Source organism: Erigeron canadensis, chromosome 7 (genome assembly GCF_010389155.1).
Source record: "Erigeron canadensis isolate Cc75 chromosome 7, C_canadensis_v1, whole genome shotgun sequence".
Lineage (NCBI taxonomy): Eukaryota > Viridiplantae > Streptophyta > Magnoliopsida > Asterales > Asteraceae > Erigeron > Erigeron canadensis.
Genome location: NC_057767.1, coordinates 37,824,081 through 37,844,384, shown reverse-complemented (window position 1 = coordinate 37,844,384; position 20,304 = coordinate 37,824,081). Strand labels below are relative to the sequence as shown.

The 20,304-nt window shown below is 33.6% G+C and overlaps 1 protein-coding gene and 2 long non-coding RNA genes across 5 annotated transcripts; all 3 read right to left on the bottom strand.

Annotated features, from left to right (window-relative positions):
• Positions 1-1,948: 1,948 nt before the first annotated feature.
• LOC122607972 lies at positions 1,949-8,604 on the bottom strand. 3 transcript variants are annotated; one of them, XR_006325134.1, is made up of 6 exons: positions 8,483-8,604; positions 4,631-4,990; positions 4,142-4,494; positions 3,967-4,052; positions 3,686-3,870; positions 1,949-2,142 (listed from the first exon to the last, which is right to left on the bottom strand). It is a non-coding gene; the product is annotated as an uncharacterized LOC122607972 (long non-coding RNA). The 3 variants fall into 3 exon arrangements; XR_006325133.1 differs by lacking the exon at positions 8,483-8,604 and adding an exon at positions 5,087-5,234; XR_006325135.1 differs by lacking the exon at positions 8,483-8,604 and adding an exon at positions 5,087-5,234 and having other exon boundaries at positions 4,142-4,479.
• Positions 8,605-9,703: 1,099 nt separating this feature from the next.
• Positions 9,704-14,261, bottom strand: LOC122606735. Its single transcript, XM_043779594.1, has 13 exons — positions 13,546-14,261; positions 13,394-13,457; positions 12,741-12,880; positions 12,314-12,622; positions 11,958-12,221; positions 11,745-11,786; positions 11,590-11,631; positions 11,322-11,495; positions 10,918-11,235; positions 10,778-10,841; positions 10,573-10,712; positions 10,168-10,476; positions 9,704-10,091 (listed from the first exon to the last, which is right to left on the bottom strand). The coding sequence occupies exons 1-13, from the start codon at positions 14,257-14,259 to the stop codon at positions 9,909-9,911; spliced, it is 2,763 nt and encodes a 920-aa protein (XP_043635529.1). The 5' UTR covers positions 14,260-14,261; the 3' UTR covers positions 9,704-9,908.
• A 29-nt stretch (positions 14,262-14,290) lies between these two features.
• On the bottom strand, positions 14,291-15,230 carry LOC122606736. The gene is made up of 4 exons (XR_006324987.1): positions 15,126-15,230; positions 14,960-15,035; positions 14,782-14,856; positions 14,291-14,305 (listed from the first exon to the last, which is right to left on the bottom strand). It is a non-coding gene; the product is annotated as an uncharacterized LOC122606736 (long non-coding RNA).
• Between the last annotated feature and the right edge of the window lie 5,074 nt (positions 15,231-20,304).

The window sequence follows — 20,304 nt, the reverse complement described above, 5'->3', positions numbered from 1 at the left end:
TTTCTATATATATATATACCATTAATTCAAGATCCCTAAATCTAGTTACCTTTCTCCTCTCTGTCTCTCTATTCTTTCTCTCATAGTAATCAAACCTAACAAAATTCAACAAATAATCAAACCCACAAAAATCCAACATTCCAACCAAATATTCAGTTAATGAAACCTTATTCTTTCAGATGTCATATTTGCTTAAAGATGACAGTGATGGGTTGAGCTTATTCGAAATGCACATGGATGTTTGCATGTTACACTCTACTGAATCGGCAAGACACCAAGGAAAAACTCAAAAAAGTTAAGAAAATGTGTGTCACGAGACTTTTCTCTTTGGTTGTTGATTGGCCCATTAATATATTTCAATTAGTAAAGGTGTTGGGCGTTTTCCTTTTGTGTTGCTGCTTGAGTGTGTTCTCATTCAACACAACAACAATATACAAATAAAAATGAAGGTTGGCATGTGTGTATCCCCTGCTTCTCAGCTGCTAGCCAAAACAACATTAACAAACCAAGTTTGTGTTGTATTGTAGATGAAGATGAATTTTTAAGGTTACTATTTGTCAAATTAGGAGTGAATTGAATATAATAATCAAAAGACCCAGTTAAAAATCATGTTTTACCGGAATTTGGTGGTGGTGGTGGTGGCCGGAAAAAAGGAAGAAGAAGGAGGAAGAAGAAGGAAGTTTTTTTTTTTTATATAAATGGACAATTATACCCTCATTAACGGTCTTAAACTAACAGAAGTTAGTGTCAGGGGCTTCTGGCAATGAAAACAAAAAAGGCAGGGACTAGTTGTAACGAAAAAAAAAGCATAGGGAGCAAAATGCGAATGTAACAAACCACAAGGACCATTTATGACATTTTCTCAAAATTATAATATCTCTTACTCTACTTTCAAATACGGTTTATACACCTTTGGACAGTTTTAAAATTATCAAAATGAAAAGAAATTGAAAAAAAATGGAAAGGCCAAAAAGTGAACAAAAATCTAACAAATGTTGGCAATCTTAACAGAGATAAATTAACATTGTTATCGGACTCACAACTTCTAATCTATTGCTCTTTTTATATAAAGAATAATAATGAATATGAAGCATTTTGAACTCTCACGCACATCCGAAATCTGATTGAACTAAAGGGAACTATAACTTTTAATCATCTTCGATATAAATTTGGTAAAGTTCCATGTGTTAGAACATATTAGAAACATGGAATACCTACCTTGGACGATTGTAGGATAGGCGTGAATGCAGATTACTAAGGAAAGGTTTTAAGAAAATGAAAAAGTTGAATTTTGTGATGTGTCAACTTACAAACTTTTTGCCTTCCCAAGCTGCTATGCTTATTAACTAACTTGACAATTAATTACGAGTATAAAGGACTTATGAGTTAATGAAGAAATTGCTTTATTGATTTATGCAGAGAACTCCAACATTCACCAAAGAAGCTTATAACTAAAATCACATATATCTGATATATCAACATTAATTAGTTTCATAATTCTGAAACTTCTTCACGTAGCAAAATAAAAACAACATTTGTTTAACAAGAAAACAAATTTTATATACTAATATAAAATATAAAATTTTATATACTAATATACGTAAATTATTATTCTAACAAGAAAACAAATTTATATAATATATACATCATAATCTAAACTACCTTTTATTCTTTTAAGCAATAATAGCAAAAAGATTAATAATAGTCCCAACCGCCCTAACCTTTGCAATTCGCAAAGGACTCTTCATCAACATGGTCATTAATCTCATTAACTACCATTCCAATATCAATGCAGCATACATATATATGGTTCATACACACTAAAGAACGCATTTCAATAACTCATTGGTGAAATGCAATCAAAATCAATTTCTAATATACAAGTTCAACCGCTTTATCGCCTTACCAAAAAAGCTTCACAAATAGGTTTAGCTAAGTAAATTTATACTAACAAGCAAGGTAAAACAAGTCATATTTATATGTAAAACTTGCTAATATAAGATGGGTACACTTGATGTCCATAAGATAGTCAAATACTAAAATTCATTAGATAAATTTTTTTAAGATAGTTAAATACTTGATAAAGGGAACATTAAGGAAAGTTGTTGAGGCCAAGTTGCATCTTCCAGGGAAAGCTGCTTTCTGCATTAAACAAATGGAAACATATGAATATACCATGTGTTTAAAACAACCAAGACAAGAAATGTGATATGTAAAATTACAAGAATCGAAAGCAACAATTATGGGTAAGATTTTGCACAGATTTTGGTTAAAATAATAATGCCCTTTTATGGGGTTAGAATACTATAATCAAGATGTGTTGGTGTTTTTATAAATGTTTAATGTTTTCCTCATTTAATCATGCTAACTATAACTAATTTATGTATGAATATATCAGGAAAAGATATTCTAAACACTGGATCCAAGTCTCACCTTATATTATATATTATAATATATATATATAAAAAGGGTAATGGAGGGAATCCTAGCCCTGTTATCACAATTGAAAACCCATTCACTCACCCCGTAGGCCCGTATGAGCCATATGATGCCATATATATATGTATGTATGTATATGTTGACTTATGGCTATTAACAGATGCATGGTAAAAATGACTAATCTCCAAAGCAACACATACATACAAAATAACTTAACCATCTTTATTACATGTGAAAATAATGTGCATATTATTACAACTGAAGTGGGCAAATGCAAATGTTCAGGGGCAAGGATGGGTTTGACCATATCATATGAAAAATAAATAACTTAAACTAAGATCTTATTTCTTCTATAAGCCAAGAAATTTGGCCTTTCAAAATTGACCTAGACGGAATCTTTCAGTCCTTTAGTACTTCTCTAATGTTCAACAATCAATATGTATATGAACCAGAACCTTCTTCCTCTATAAGAGTTAAAAATCAAAACCTTACTCATTTGCATTAAACAGGAGCTTTTTAAAATTAAGGTTTATGGCTCACAAACACAAAATGCCACTCTGGTTTAATGAGATTATGCAAAATCTTTGACCCTCAAAACCTTGTAGAAGCATCTGGACCAAGTACTAACAACCAAACTATGTGTTTAAGAAAATAAAACAGTCAAACGGGTATGAAATAATGTATTTTTAGAGACTAACAGCCCAAGATTAAAGATGGGTCAAGTCGGGTTGGGTATGGACTAAAGCAATGTGGTTTCTGGGTTCATTACTTTTCCCCCTATCTACTATCTTTGACACTATCATAAACCCTAATCCTAACACCACTAATAGAATAATACCAACTAGAACATCAGATTAAAAGAACAAAACATACAAGAAGAAAGTGAAGGAAAAAAAAAGTGTTTCTTGGGTATTAACCTGCTAAAAAGATGTGATTTTTAGTATCAAAGCAGAAGATGTCCAAAGTAAACCAGTTGCAGAAAAGAAAACATCACCACAATAATATCATCATTCATCATAGAATATAAAACTTGCCTAATATAGGCACTAAGAAAAACACAGTTTTAAGCTCTGCTTAACTGAATGCCCCTGATTTGTTTATATTTAATAATTATCATCATCAATTTTAAGACACGATAATGTCTGCCACATTAACTTTCAACAATGTCTAGTTTCTTCTACACTTGATGGAAAAAGAAAGTAGCAAGTTAATAAGCCATAAAGACAGCATACGCAGAGTCACATACTTGGAAAATGCTTCCTATGGTTCCTCATTATCCACAGTCACTGCAACATCCTGGTTTTTGGCCCCCGCCTATGCTAACTACAGAGAAAAGATACATTATTAGCATTAGTAAATCATTTGGCTTGAAAGGGAAAAGCTACTTACAGCCTATATTTTGGCGTTTGACGGTATCATCTTTGTCATCACCTAACGTAATTGTGTGCAAAGAGATGGAGAAAGAATGAGTAGATACAGAGGAGTAAAATTAACTAATTAATTAGCTAGAGGATCGGAGGAACTTACTACTAGTGTGTTTGATAGGCAGCACAGTACTTTGGTGTTTGACTACTGATCCTCCTCCTCGGTATCATATAATAATTTTATACCAGCTAACATATATTTATTCGATCATTTATTTTTTATTTGTAATAGTAGGCTTGAATGAGTAAAATTAATTAGCTTGAGGAACGGAACTTACAGTAGCGTTGATACTCTTCTGGGGTCATACACCGTAGATCAATTGTACCATCCTCTTTCTTGACTGGAACTATATAAGAAAGACCATCTGGAAGCTCATCATAATCGGAATCATAGGTACACGGGCAGATATCGATACGGAGGGCTTTGAAGTTCTCGATTCCGGGCTGGTCCGCCTGATCGTTCAAAAGATCCCAAAGGGGGTCTGATGCAGGAATAAAAGGATGACCAAGGACGTTATTTTTAAAGTCTTGGAACTAGCGTGCTGCTCATCAATTGAAGGGTATTTTTTCTCCCACTTTAGCTTCCATTGTTGAAAAGCATACATTAAGTCCGCTTCTTTTTGTTCAGCACCTAACACTTATTTATTCATTATTATGTAAAAAGAAAGAAAGAAAGTGAAGATACATTACCACTAATAGTGAATCTTGTAATCATTAGAAGTAGGCTTGAATGAGTAAACTTAATTAGCTAGAGGAACGGAACTTACAGTAGCGTCGATACTCTTCTGGGGTCATAAACCGTAGACCAACCTCCTCGTTGAGTGGAACCATAAAATTAGGAGAATAATCATTATTGTCAGAATAGTCAAGCCCGCGGAAAGCAAGAAAGGGGAGAATGGATTTCTTCGGTCTGGGATGGTCCGCCTTAGGGTCTAATAGATCCCAAAGGGCGCCTGATGCAGGAATAAAAGGTCGACGAAGGACGTTATTTTTAAAGTCTTGGAATCTAGCTAGCATCCCCCTCATCAGATGAAGGGTAGTCTATGTCCCACTTTCGCATCCATTTACCATGTACAAACATGATGTCCGTTTCTTGATGATCGTATTTAGACATTGCCATCTCCCTCCTATACATATTGACAAAAAAAATGGAGGAGATAATTAAGTTGTTACTATTAACAAAGGATTCAAAACAAAAATAATTAATAATCTGGGGGTCAAACCTTAAACAAACAGGATCTTGATTAAACTTAACAAGAATCAAAACCCTAATAACTTATCGGTATATATATATATCTACATCACCACTCCACCATCAGTAATCTGTTGAATCGAAACTACGTCAACAAGAAGTATTAGATCTTGACTGTGTGTGTGTATTGTTTAACTAGAAGAAGAAAGTTCATGCTGTGGTTCTTGACTGTGTTTGTGGGTGTCTTTTAGGGTGGGGGAGGGCTTCCCCACTCCTCCCCACCCCTCCCCGATTTTTCTTCTCCTCCCCTCCCTGATTGCTAGGAGCACTTCGCCACCTCTCCCCTCCCCTCCTTTTTCTATTTAATTTCATTTCTATTTATTTTTAAAACTAAAACATTTTATTTAATAAATTAAAACTAATACAAATATTAAATATAAAACAAACAACAAAATAAAACATCAAACTACAATATTAAACGAAACGACAACACAATACATAAATAAACTAGCGATCGATGCCCGGGATGAATGTGCGATGAATATGGTCAATGAGATCCATCTTAAGATCCTCGTGAACGTTTGGGTTCTACTCATACAAAACCGTTGTCTAAAAAAGGTCTCATTAAATTTCGGTTCCTCGGCAAAATAATCTCGAAAAAGACGGTTGTGAGACTCACCACGATCGTCGCGTCTTGTATACGTTCTTGAAGAGGAGGCAGTATCACGGACATCTTGTTGAATCCTATAATGCGCCATTGTGGATAGATTAATATACCGTTCCGTCTCGTCGGATGAACTCGAGTCCGATTGAAAATTTGGGGGTGTTGGGCCGTGATTGTCAAGAAATAAAGGATTGTTGAAGAAAGGGTTCATGATTCCGAAAATATAGATATATGTGTGTGTTATTTGTGTCTTATTTGTGTGTTGAAAGAAAAAAAAACCGAAGTGCAGAAACAAGAAAGAAAGAAGAAAGAAAGAAGAAGGAAGAGAGACGTTTTGATGTGGGCCCCATGTTTTGTTTTTTTTTTGTAACGATCAAATTCAAAGGCACGGGATCCGGCACCACGCTCCCCTCCCCACCGGTACCGACCCGGTATCGGTCCTATCCCCATACGACTCCGTCCACCCTTATGAGGTATTCTTTCTCTTTTGTAGGTGAAAGTCAAAAAGGGTGGAGAGAAAAACAAGTTTTTTTTTTCTTTGTTCCTTGAATTTGATCAGAAAGAGAGAGGGGAAGACGAAGACAAAGTTAGTAAAAGAGGAAAAAACTATAATACCAAATATAAATTCATTTTTAGTTGATTTTGTTTATTGGAATTGAGTTGATTTGATCTTGTTTAGATACAGATTTTGACTGAGATGATGACGATATATATGAGAATGTTAATTACAGTTCTGGTCCTTTTGTTGATGAAATGACTAATGTACCCATCATCTGCATGTCACATGATGGGTTTTTAAATAGATGTTAGTAGTCAGGACCAAAAGTGTTGACGAAGCAAAATATTTTGGACTAAAACTGTAATTTTTGAAAGTTAGAGACGAAACCTGCAAGTGATGGTCCACGACAAGGACGATTTCTGTAATTAACTCATATATGTATATATATATACTAGTACTAATACCCGTGCACGTTGCACGGTTGACTCATAATTACTTATATTTTATTTTATTTATAATAAACTTTATATATCTATTTTACCCGCAAACAAATAGCAGGATTAATTGCTTCCGAAATAATACCCTCTATCAACATGCCTGTAATAAACGGGATGTCTTCGATAGTTCCCATTATGTTTGACCAGTGTCACCAAAATTTATAACATATAGTCCAAAACAAAAAGCATACTGTTAGAAACCCTGAAGACTATAACAAAATTACGTAGAAACCTACTTGCCACATCTAAAGGTACAGTGGCAGATACAGAGCTTAAAATCACATGTGTCCAAACTATTTAAGGCAATATGGACATATTAGATACGTTAACAGTTGAGTCGAGTCGGGTCGGGTCGGGTTTAAGATATACCTGAAAATTTACTATAGTAAAGATTTCAATATAGTAAAATAAGTTTTAGGTAAAATAAAACAACTATTAAAGTAAAACAAATAAAACAATAGGGTTTTTTTTTTTTTACAGAAAATTACGGTGCATCATGAAAATCATCGTGCATCAATATATATTGGTACACATCAATTTTATCATGATCTAATGGTTAAGATCTTATCATATTTATTTTACTTTAATACTTGTTTTATAATAACCAATCTCTAGTTTGTAAAATACTTATACTGATAAGTATGTCTTAAAGCATGTTTATATGTTTATTACATTAAGAGTTACATATTAAATCATAATTCAGAAGTCGCATATTTATAAAATTCTAAAAAGTGAATATAAATAGGATAATTTTGAATACCGTCTAAAAAAGTTCTTTATTACAATACTGTTGATTTTTTAAAAAATTTACAATTTGATTATATTTGTTTAATTCATGTCAAATTGTTAAAATTATAAACTTAGTATATGACCATAATGGTTGATTATATAAATTCACATTAAAGAAATTATTATCGAAGTACCAACACTAAAAATCTATCTGCAAAACTATGTTTCTATTATCTTATCTACCTATCTTTGTTAAAAATCCCATTTTTACTAAATGATATATAGTACGCATCACATATTTGGACCATACACATTTTTACTAAATGATATATATTCATGCACATTTTGTTTTTATAACCCCACCTTTTATTTTTCTCTCTTCTTTTTCTTCTTCACTGCACTTTCATTCATGACCCCATCTTTCTTAATCCTTTTCGTCTTCTTCACTTCTATGTGACTCCACAATCTAAAAACTCCTCCAGTTCTCACACACAAAAACTCCATTTTTATGAATTCACCTAGGTCCACAACTTTATCTAACATGTGTCCAGAATATTGTTTGCTAATGATTACTAAAAAAATTTCTAAAATAACCTAGGTCCATGGACCTAGGTTTAATGTGAATAGATCCGCCCTTGTAAAGGTAGAATGTCGTAAGACATATATAGATATAATTTATATAGATACAACTTATGTGTATAAATCTAAATCTAAAATCATAAACCTATAATTTTGCTATGATTAAATAATAAATAATGTCCGCAATTTATAAATATTGAGGAAACACAAAACGGAAATCAATTATGTACTCGTATATGATAAAGCTAGCTATGTATAAATATTAAATAAAGTTAATAAATGTCGAGAAAACACAAAATGAAAATCAATTATGTATATGGTAAAGCCTATGACTTAATAATAAATAATGTTTATTTTTAATAAATATTAGAGAACAAATCACCAAAGCAGATTTTGTATACGATGAAGCTACTGATCATCAAAAACAAAGTCTCTAAATAATGTTGGGATTTGTATTACCTCTTTGAAACCTAGAATGCCTTGATTTCGAAATTGATCTTCAAAGTTGATCGTACTTCTTTACCTCTTTGAAACCCAAAGATATGATTTTCAAAATTGATAGTTATTGTATGTATAATAGACATTGAGAAATTAAGATCAAAATAAGGAATGAGAAAGTTCTTCATAGATAAGGAAACCATTATATATGGTATTAATAATATACGGATATAATAGATATTTTTGTAATTATTGTTTAAAAAAGTTTCTTAATGAATAAATAAAGGAAACAATTTTTTTAAAGAATAGATAAGGAGATACACGATTAAAAGTAATAAAGATTTATTTAATTTATTATTATTATTTAAAAGAGTTATTAATATTTATTTAGATGGACAATCCGTTTATTGGTAATAGGAAACTTGATTAATACATAAGTTGTAATAGGAATCTTGATAAAGATAGATTAACTCAAAATAATAAAATATTTAATAAATCAAAAAATACACATGTCGATCAAAGAATGTGTTGCATGTTATTCAAAGAATACTACAATCGTGTTTTAGTTTATCAATAGATATCGTCATTCTTTTTGGAATATATATATAATTTATTGGGCTTTTATACCAGGGCTTTATATAAACTTTATTGGGCTTTTTATAAGTTACTAAATTAAAATTGATTGGAACATTGAAACGTACATGTATAATGTATAGTTAGGTTTCTATATCGGCGCTTTATAGGATTAATTACTTTATAACTTTTGTTCACTTACGAGCTAATCAACTTGTATTTACATCGGGGTGATGACCATTCGCGTCCTTTTCATGTTGACGAGTCGTGAGTTGATATAACTCAACCCAAACCCAACCTAATGAACAAGTTAGTCGTGTCGTTCTGTGTCCAAGTCATGTAATTAAAATCAAAAGCCACATATGATATAAACTATAAGTTGATTGAATCTACAAAATGAGTATTATGAAGTATGAACCAGTTACCACCAATATTATTAGTCAGAAATAATATAGAAACAGCATACCAAAAGAAAAAAAATGTGGATAAAAGTGTAAATTTCAATGATCCAAACCTTTTTCACCTGTGAATAAACATAATTGAATGGATGGGAAGGCTTGGATTGGAAAATATGTAACCATCAGCATACAAGATGGGGCTCATGTTGCTAACATGACTATATAGCTACGTTTATTTACCATGAAGGAATGACCACCGAAGCTGGGAAGATACTAAACTTCAAAATCCATAAGAATCGAGCGAATAGCAACAAAATGCAGTAGCCAATTTTATATTCAAAACCGCCCGTATTCCCATTGCTTATTTTCTATGTTCATATCGGTAACCAATTTCATAAAGCAATATACTAATGGCCTAAAAACAACAAATCATTAATTATCCATCCATCCAAGATACAAAATGCAGGGGGATTTTCTCAACTTGATGGACCAACTTCTTCAGGTATCTCTGCCCCGATTTTGTTGAATGCAGCTAGTAGGAGCTTCTTGCATAAAGCTAAATCATTCCTGAACGTGATTGAAGGGGTCCTCCGGCTGCATGTCACCATGATAGCACGTGCACGATTGTGAAAATGCCCAACCACAAACTTTTCAAAGCTCTGAACGCATCATGCAACATTTCAATTAGATAAAGCTACCAAACAGCTAGAAACAAAAACAACGCCAAAATCTTACCTTTGGTGGTCTGTTCATGACATGTACCATTGTTTTGAGTGATTTTACAATACTATTCTCATTGTAATATTCTGAAGCCAAATTTCCATAGGCAGAGCCTCTCATTATTGCATATGTAAGGCTGTTGTATAGTGGGTTAGTTGTCAAAATCCGGTTCTGTATGGAAACCAGAAGGTCGAGAATAGTTGAAGTGCCCGGGACCCACGTCGTTTCCTGGCCGCCAGTTGTTTTGGGTATGCTCAAGTCAACTTTACCACACTTTTGCAGATTAGGGCAAATACGAAGACCACCAGAGTGATAATGAACAAGCTGAAAAAAAAAACATCGCTCATCGAATATACTGTCTATGTATACACATATTGTACATAAAGATCAAGTAGACAATATAAGAGGAGGATTACATACTGGCGGGCTATCAGGATAGTTGCTTGGAAAGCACACATCAAAGAAGAAGAGACCATTACGATAAGGGGTCCCCTGTCGTCCGATGATTACAGCTCTTAAAAGATCCATCCTCGATTCATTAACCCTCACAAATATTGTCTCTACAACATATGAATAAAAGTTAAACTTGCCTATCAAAAAGTGTTCAAAATGATTTTGGCCTTACCAGGCAACTGATTCTCAAGCATCACCCACTCTTCATGTATCTTGTTCGTCCACTCTTCGGGTGGCTGAAACATATCTCATTTATGTTAACGAAAAGAAGGAAGCACCTCTTAATTGTTAAGTGATATACAACACACTTACTGGGGTCACTGCAAATTTCTCTGCTGAGAAATGATGGTCAGACATGTCCATGACACGATCAAACTTCTTGAAGTTTTCATAGCTTTTCAGAACATCAACTTCTTCTTTACCAAGGCCCACTGCCATTGGGTTGTTATCTTCCTGCACCTTTTCCACTAACACATCTTCCATACAAAAAATCCCAACACGCGAACACCGATTGGCAAGCACAATCATTCGCATCGCTGAATTTTTATCCTTCAACTTTGCAGTCTTCGACCTCTTGGCCTTGGATTGCTTAGCCTTGGACTTCTTAATCTTCGAATCGATAAGAAGGTCCTAGAAAACCATACCACATAACATACAAATCATAAGAAAGATATTTATTAAAAAGGTAATAGACTTGGAGATGGTATATTTCAAACCTCAAATGTCCGTTCTAATGCAAATAGCGGTTGTTCAATCTCTACTTGCATTCCTACGGTAGCAAAAACCTCCGATATCCTACAGCTCATAGGAGCTCTAACAGTCACTTTACTGTGACGAGAGTATACGTCAACTTTTTCTTTCCCTGAACTGCCAGCTTCAGCAAAAGTAACCTGATATATAATTAAGTGGTTAAAACAAGAACAACACACTGTTAAAAAAAAAAAAAAAAAAGAAAAGCAAATCCAAATAAGTTAAATCTAATACCTTCTTCTTCTTTGAATTTGCATCATTGTTGTCTCCTTCCATCTATTGGAATGCAAGTTTTTATTAATTAACCGCAACATATAAAAATAAACACTTCCAAAGTATACTTTTTTACACACTGTAGTCAATCTGGATAATACTAGGAAAACAAATACCTTTCTCTTTCCATTCGCCGCAATGTTGATATCTTCAGTAACCTGACAATATTGACATGTTTAAATAGAAAAAACTAACACATCATAGAAATACAAGAATCATCAAGCTATAAAAAAGAACCCCTAAATGTATCATGTCTTATAAAAATGACTTGCAAAACATATGCATAGATCAACAAACTAGCCAACTATCAATAAAGCAGAAAGACTCACATTGGCTGGCACCTTTGCACGTGAAATCTTAAACTCGGTAAGGTAAAGATATTTTTGGGCATCCTTTGCTCCAATTCTGTTAAATGCTTCCAACAGGGGCTTGCTGCAAGAAGCGATATCCCTCACAAACTTGATTGAGCGTTTATGATTTTCATCACCAACAAGACACGGTACTGTTTTCCAATCATTCCAATAATCTCTACATGCCCTTAGGATGACATGTACACGCCTGTGAAAATGCCCAACCACCAAATCCTCAAAATTCTGCATGTGTACATCACCCAGACAAAAAGCTCAAGATAGTTACTCATACCAAAAGGCGAATAAACAAACGATGGTAGGAATCAACATGTTACCTTGGGTGGTTTGTTCATTATATAGGTCATTGTTTTGAGTGACTTGACAACAGTATTCTCATTGAATAGGAAGGACCACCTTTCGGCGTTGACATTTCCTCTCAGCTTTGCATTTGCAAGCCCGTTGAAGTAAGGCCTTGCATTAAAAATTAGACTCTGTATGCAGACCAGAAGCTGGAGCATGTTTGAAGTGCGTGGCGACCACATCTTTTCCTGTTTGGAGTTTGCGTTTTGGAAGATCAAGCGAACATCATGCTTATTCATGTTTGGATTGATGCCAGAAACACCACAAGAGCGATAGTGCACAAGCTATAAAAGATGAAAGATGGTAAAATCAATCAATCATTCACGGAATAGGTCAAAGAAGTGTGTTTGTATGTGTGTGCAGAACAAGATAAAAAGAAAAGTATGTAAAAGGATAACATACAGGGGGGCTACAAGGATAGTTGCTTGGGAAACACACATCAAAGAAGAAGAGACCATCATGATAAGGAGTCCCCTTTTGTCCAATAATTGCAGCTCTTAAAATAGCCATCCTTGATTCATAAACCCTCACATATATTGTGTCTGTAGGGAATTAGATTATATATGGTAAGTAAAAGAAATGGGAATAAGGATGCAACATATAGAAACAACTCAACAAGAAGTTGTAGTGATTAAATGTTCAAGCGTCAAAAATTCAGTTTCAGTGACCTTGAAGCCATTCACTTTCACACATTAAAATTATCAGGGGTGTTTTCAGAGCAATGATTGCTCATTTTCAAAGACTTGCTATTTTCCATATAAATGTTTTGTGTAGTGGTGTTGGTTTTCATAAAAACATTGAGATGGAACCCACAAGATGCAAAACTGATTAAAGTTGAGTCATTGAAATATGCCAAAGGATTTAGTTTTTGCAGATCAAACCAACCCATCCCGACCATTTCACTTGTATTATATGTCAAATTTGAGGTGCCTCAAACCAAACAAAAGTAGAGCTTACTGTTAGACCTGTTTCTCTGTCACAGATGTTGGTCGTAACAATATATAGTAGTAAGACAAAAAGAAAAATTGACCTGTGTGTTTTCATAGATTACATACCAGGCAAGTGTTCCTCAAGAATCCTCCGCTCCTGCTGTATCCTATTAACCCAATCTGTCGGTAGCTGGGAAAAAAGATGACAGTATATTGTAAAATGTTTAGAAAGAAGACAAGGGAAAGGGAATAACACAATGACTTAATGAATGAATGACCTGCTGTGTGTCAGGAATAGCCTGCGCTGAAAAATAATGATCGGAATGGTCAATGACAGTATCAAACTTTTTGAAATTTTCGTAGAGTTTTGCAGCTTCCATTTTATCGACAGCGAGGCTTGTTTCCATCGGGATGGGGGGATTATCTGCATCTTCGAGGGGGGGAGGAGCAGAGGGACCAGCACCCTTCTCAGCTGCAGCAGCACCCACCTCAGCAGCACGTTTCTTAGCAGTAGCACGTTTCTTAACAGTATCAAACTTTTTGAAAATTCCGTCGAGTTTCACAGCTTCCATTTTATCGACAGTGGGGCTTGTTTCCATTGGGATGGGGGTATTATCTGCATCTTCAGGGGCAGAAGGAGCAGAGGCAGCGGTTTCCATCGGGATAGGGGTATTATCTGCATATTCGGGGGCAGACGGAGCAGACGCAGCGGCACCCTTCTCAGCTGCAGCAGCACCCACCTCAGCAGCATGTTTCTTAACAGCAGCTCGAGCTCGTTTTTTAGCAGCCGAATGTTTCTTAGTACGAGCTGGTTTTAACTGATCTTTGAGAATCTTTTTAATACGGCGTTTATCGCTTTCAAGCATCGGTGACGAGAGAGACATAGGTGGATTTCGGGGTGGAGGGAGAGGAGCTCTCAACACAAGCAAACGTTCGCCCTTCTTGACCTTCATGTCATTTTTTATAAAAACCTTGGAAACAATGCATGCCATGGGAGAATGGAAGATCCCCGGGGATCTTTAACCCTATCCCCAGGTCCTGCGGAAAAGAAAACTTAGTGAAAAGCGTAAGAGTCATTTATCTATTGATCTCTTTTCGATGAAGCTTTTTATGTTCATTCCGAAACTTTGAAAAAGCGTTTTCACAAATACATGAAGAGGTTACAAAAAGGCGTTTCAAGTTAGTTTTCCATGAACAAAAACAACAAGAAGAATTATCTATGTACAAACGGTCTGACCTGACCTATATATTAATTTAATAGGCATTCCCCATTCATTCACACACACACACATATGCATATAATAAATCAATCTGCTGCCGCAACAAACATTATATTTCATTTTTAAATATTGATTCCATATAACTAGTTGAATAAAAAAAATGGTTTTATTATAGTGAATACATTTTATAGAAGAATCAGATAATATAATTAATCTCAAAAGAACAAAAGGCATAATACAGAGTAATAAATTAATACTAGTTGAATGAATAAAATATATTGTGTATATATATACCTTTAGATTTTGCTTCATCTCCTTAGAAGTTTGTGGTTTTTGCTGTCTCATCAAAACTCTATTCATTGCGTCCTCCTAAGTTTTATTTAATCAGTCAAACCATCAAAATCAATAATATTATTAATAAATATACATATACATGTAAAATAAGATATATAACAAAGAAAGCGATGAAAACCTTTATCAGTTTGCATCGGCGTTGATTTTTCATTACATCCATTGGCGTAATGTGTTATGTATTTATTTCTGAACGCCTGTAAATTGTTTTGATTTAAATAATTAATTTATATTAATTTTGTAGAAGAAAAAAAAGGAGAGAGAAAAATTGCAAATTTGTATCATACCTGTGTGGGTGCGTCACCGGCAGAAATACACAGAGAAGAAAATGAATCGAATTTTGCTATTTTAGGATCGCAGCGTGCGGTTTCTTCATCTTCTTTCTAATATTTTATATTTTACGATTATCGTCCTTTAGCTACTCCATGGTATAAAAAGTAACTTCCAACGACGTCTTTCACGGGTTTTGGGCCCCAAATCCGTCTTCAACGGTGTATGAGGGAGGTTGATATGTAGACAGCCTTACCCCTACCAAAGGTAAATAGGCTGCTTCCAGGTTCTACCATAGGTAGAATAGGACCTCCAGCCTTGCTAGGCTTGAGGATCGAACCCATGACCTTTGTTTCCAAAGGCATGAGCTTCAACCACTGATCCAACCCAGTTGGTTTAGCTACTCCATGGTATCTTAGGCTATATCCAATGACATCATATCCTTACAAATCCTTCCACTTCCTTATAAATCCTTAAAATCCTATAATTTTATCTTCAATCATACAAACATCCTTATATATCCTTTAACTCCACAAAAAACAAAAAATATAAGTAAGGGCACCTAAGGGCATGCCCTTGAGTAAGGGAATGCATCAAAAAATCTTTAATTTTGGACAAGCTTCAACCGCAAAGGATATCCAAGGACACCCAAGGGCGTCCAAAACCATCCCCATTGGAGATAGTCTTATTTCAGTTAACTAAATTTGTTTTTTTTTTTTTTTTTTTTTTACATGTTGGTTAAGTGGTTGGTGACTTGGTGTTGTGCTTTTGTGACATCTTTGTCCAAACTTTATATTGATACTTAAACTGAAATTATAAGTTTAAATATTGTGTTTTTATATTTTACTAGAGTAAGTATGCGCGCGTTGCGGCGGTGAGATGGTGGGATAATAAGTCATAAAGTGTGATAGCCAAAGGCCTTAACTGTAGTGGTTCCGCCCTCAGATTTAAAAATTCGTCGAAAGTATATCGAATGACATCTTTAATGAAAGAGCTATGAAATCCATATAATTTCAATAATTTATCAATGTACGGTTTATGAGATAAAAGATTTTGAATGAATTGGAGGAGTAAATGATTTATGGAAGAGAGAAAAAAAAGATGATTGGTTGAGATTTTAGGAGAGGAAAAGGGTGTTTGGTAATATAGAATTGATAGAAGGGGCATTTTGAAAAAGTAAATGTTGAAACTTAAAATTTTAGACACAGAGAATCTGCTTTATAATATAGTATAGATAATGGTACGTTTAGTTGCGATAAACACTTCCTGTTTTCCAATATTATTTTCATGAAAAACAAAAATGGCGATTAAATCACTGTTTTTCAAAAATATTTTCTAAGAAAGTATAATACACTGTTTTCCAGATTTAGAAAACACTTTTTATTATATTAAATTTGTTCATTTTTCATTTTCTAAATTTTAAAACCTCAAATAATATTAACTTTCCCTGTTCATCCCTTTCACCAGTCGCCCCCAGCTTTTCCCCAACCTCCCATTTAACCAATTATAAAACATATGTTTTTTATATGGAAAATGAAAATATCTTTTTCTAAGTTTTTGAACGCTTTTTAAATTCTAATTTGTTTTTTAAATATGAAAATTCCTTTTATTTTCTAAAAATTTAGAAATAAAGAACAAAAAAGCATTCTTCACAACTAAACAAACCCTAAACTATTTTTGAAAAACAAAAATAAGTTTTTCTTTATGTTTATTGTTCTGATCTGATAGTTTCTCTTAATTAAACTTTCCATGGGGGTCTTGATTTTTGAAAGAGTTTAAATTTTATTTCACTAATATGACATATGTTCGCTCGTAATCTCTATATATTTATTTTGTTAATAATTGTTTTTAACGAGTACCGTTGTTGGCATGTAAAACTCATTTTGACACGCTTTTACTGTTCCAAACTTGTACCCAAGCATCCTAAATTCCTAATACCATAACAAACTTTCAAAACCTTTGAAAACTCATTTTCGACCTTGGCCTTTAGTCGGTAGATAAATCATACAAGTAACAATTCTAATTAAAATAACCAACAAATATGCCAAAACGCATCATAATATAGACTCCATACAAAGTATGTGAGCCCATTAGTCTCGATGAATTGCCATCATGAAACCGATTCATAGCTTCCAAGTCCCGAATTTAGTTAGTAATTAACCCGCAAATGACCCGCATATATCATTGCTTCCAAGTCACTAACACACACAAGTCGAGCTAATGAATCGCCACCATGGGACCAATTTCTTTCAACCAAACCGCCAATAACAATCCCAGTACGATTAGTGGCCCGCTAATGACTATATATAGCTTCCAAGTCTCTGGCCTACGCAAATCATACGTAAACTTAATGATTCAGACCGTACTTATATATATAGTCTATGACTCTATGCCCTACCTTAATATCGATTACAATATCAATGTATAATTGTATATAGTCTCTATTTGTATTTGTATCACGCAAATCTTGGATTCGAGCCCTTATACCCCGACCATAGCTGGCTTGTATTCTTAAACCACCTATTATTAACTCAAAGGTCCTGACTCTTGACTAGTTGATATTTTCAAATGATTTAGACTTTAAGAAAAAAGAAACACAAAAGTGACTTTAATTTGGGTCATTGGGTGTGATGTAGTCTTGTACAACCCGTTTTTTTCCCTATTTATGATCGTTTATCGTTACAAATTTACAAATAGAAAGATTTTATATCTAAAGTTCATAGTTTTAGTTTCAAAAATTGTAGTAACTATCTTAAATTTTACCTCATTATTTAAAGGGAAAAGCTTATGTAAAGCATGTTGTATCTATCTTAGGTAAAGAATATGTATTTTAGACGGAAAGGGGGGGGGGCAATGTAAAATTCAAAAGGACGGTTATGTATGTTTATCAAATTCAAAGGTTTAACTTGTAATTTTTTTAACATAGCAGTGCCTAATATAGGTAAAGTCTATAGTACGGATCATTTTCTCATATTTAAATGTGTATCTTATAAATATGCTATTTTTATTTATACTTGGTTCATACTTCATATTACTCATATTGTGGATTTAATCAACTTATAGTTTATATCATGTGGTGTTTGATTTCACACGACTAATTTGCTGATTTCTTGTAGTGCAACGACACGACTAATTAACTTATTCATTAGGTTGGGTCGAGTTCTAAGTTTTTTGCTATGATTGGGTTTGGGTTGAGCTATATAACTCGTCAAACTACAACAAACTCACGACTCGCAACATGAAAAGGACGTGACATGGCCGTCACCCCGATATAGAAACCTATAAAGCAACCCTATAGAGCTCGATATAGAAACCTAACTAATACGAGTACATTATACATGTACGTTCCAATGTTCTATTCAATTTAGTATAGTACGGAGTAACTTATATAAAGCCCAATAAAGATTATGTGAAGCCCGAAAAAAAAGAGAAAAAAAGTCAAAAACCGTGATATAAAAGCCCAATTAAGTTATATTTAGCCCAATCACAAATGGGCTAAGCTGACACAGCTCAGTTCGTCCGATATCAGCTATACGTCCCATATTTCGTCCCATATTTCGGATTATATTCTTGTACGCAAAATTATATTTTGGAAATACCTTATAATTCTTGATCAGATTATAGGATACCAACTGAAGTTATTACCTTATTATCTGGTATACATAAATCATATTCTTGTTTTTGACAGTCATATGTTTTTGATTTTTGTAATCAAGTTATCACATAGATCTAATCTTAAAAGTAACATTCATGCTTCAATATTTAATACCCTTCGTTCAATATTATTCTTAATGAACACTGGAGTGGTAGCCCGATGATTGTGCACATGTCTTAAAAAAATGTTAAACGTCATGAAGATCACAGGTTTAATCTTTGCCTCCTTAAAAAATGATATCTGAATCGGAGGTTCACATACTCTAACTCCTGGCTCGCAAAATTGATGAGTCTAACTCTGAATATTACTCATCAAGTGGAGTAAGACACCGAAAATTAGTATAATATATACATTAGAGGATAAATAAGATAATATTGTACCATGAAGATAGAGAGTTGTTTATGTTCTTTTAAAAATATACATAAATAATTTTTGATTGCTACATATATTTCTTTTAGTGATCAACTAAAAAGGGTCGCCATGATTTTTCTTTTCAAATTAGTTAAAACAAAATGGCAAAGTTGTTTTCGGTATTCGGTAACTAACAAATCAAATAAACCATGTACTCCGTACTTAGTACGTACGGTTGATCGTTTTCTACTTTGAAAGGACTATTCAAACTAATCATTTGTTTTATACTTTGAATCATGGACAACTACTCAAACATGTACCTGGTCATGCATTCTTTGCTTTCCTCTTCCTTCTGTTTGTAAAAACTAACATACTTTTAACAAATCCAACAAGGAAGTTACCTATACGGCTATACGTACACTGGAAACATTTTTAACTACCTTCTTTTTATTACTACTATATTAAATAAATAAATTTATTTATTTATACATAACTACTTTAATTTTTATATATTGTTTATTACTGATTTATAAATATATTGAATGAATAATCAATAAAAATTTGAATGGCTATTTTTTTTTCTGTACAACAAATCTGAATGACTGTTGAATATTAAAGTTAAACAAAACAAAATGAGGCAAATTCTCGTAACACTAATTTGACCAGCACAAGGGCGGGGCTACGAGTCTAGGACCCCTAGAATCTACCAATTGCTATGGGAAAATATCGGGATTAGTCTCTTTGCCATTACTACTATCTTGTTCATTGGATTTGCAACTAATTAGGGGTATCTTCTCATTTAGCATTTTGTAATATCATGTTTTGCATTATTATGACTAGCCAAATGCCCGCGTAGTGTGGCGGTGAAATAGTGGGGGTGATCGATCATAGGGTGTGATAGGTCATAGAGTGTGATAGCCAAATGCCTTAGTCGTGCGGGCTCCGACATCAGATTTAAAAATTCGTCGAAACTATATCGAATGACATCTCTAATGAAAGAGCATGAAATTTTAAGAACAACCATATAATTTTTATGATTTAACGATGTACGGTTTTTGAGATAAAGGATTTTGAATGAAAATGATTTATGGAAGAGAGAAAAAGAAAATGATTGGTTGAGATTTGAGGAAAGAAAAAGAAAATAATTAGTTGAGATTTAAGAAAATTATAGGTATATTAGGTGATCATAT

Excerpts from the sequence above, each read along its gene's own strand:
- LOC122606735 (XM_043779594.1), bottom strand. The coding sequence starts at position 14,259 with ATGGCATGCATTGTTTCCAAGGTTTTTATAAAAAATGACATGAAGGTC. Across the intron at positions 12,623-12,740 it reads ACTATCCTTGTAGCCCCCCT|CTTGTGCACTATCGCTCTTG; the intron begins GTATGTTATCCT and ends CATCTTTTATAG. Across the intron at positions 10,713-10,777 it reads GCTTGAGAATCAGTTGCCTG|AGACAATATTTGTGAGGGTT; the intron begins GTAAGGCCAAAA and ends CATATGTTGTAG.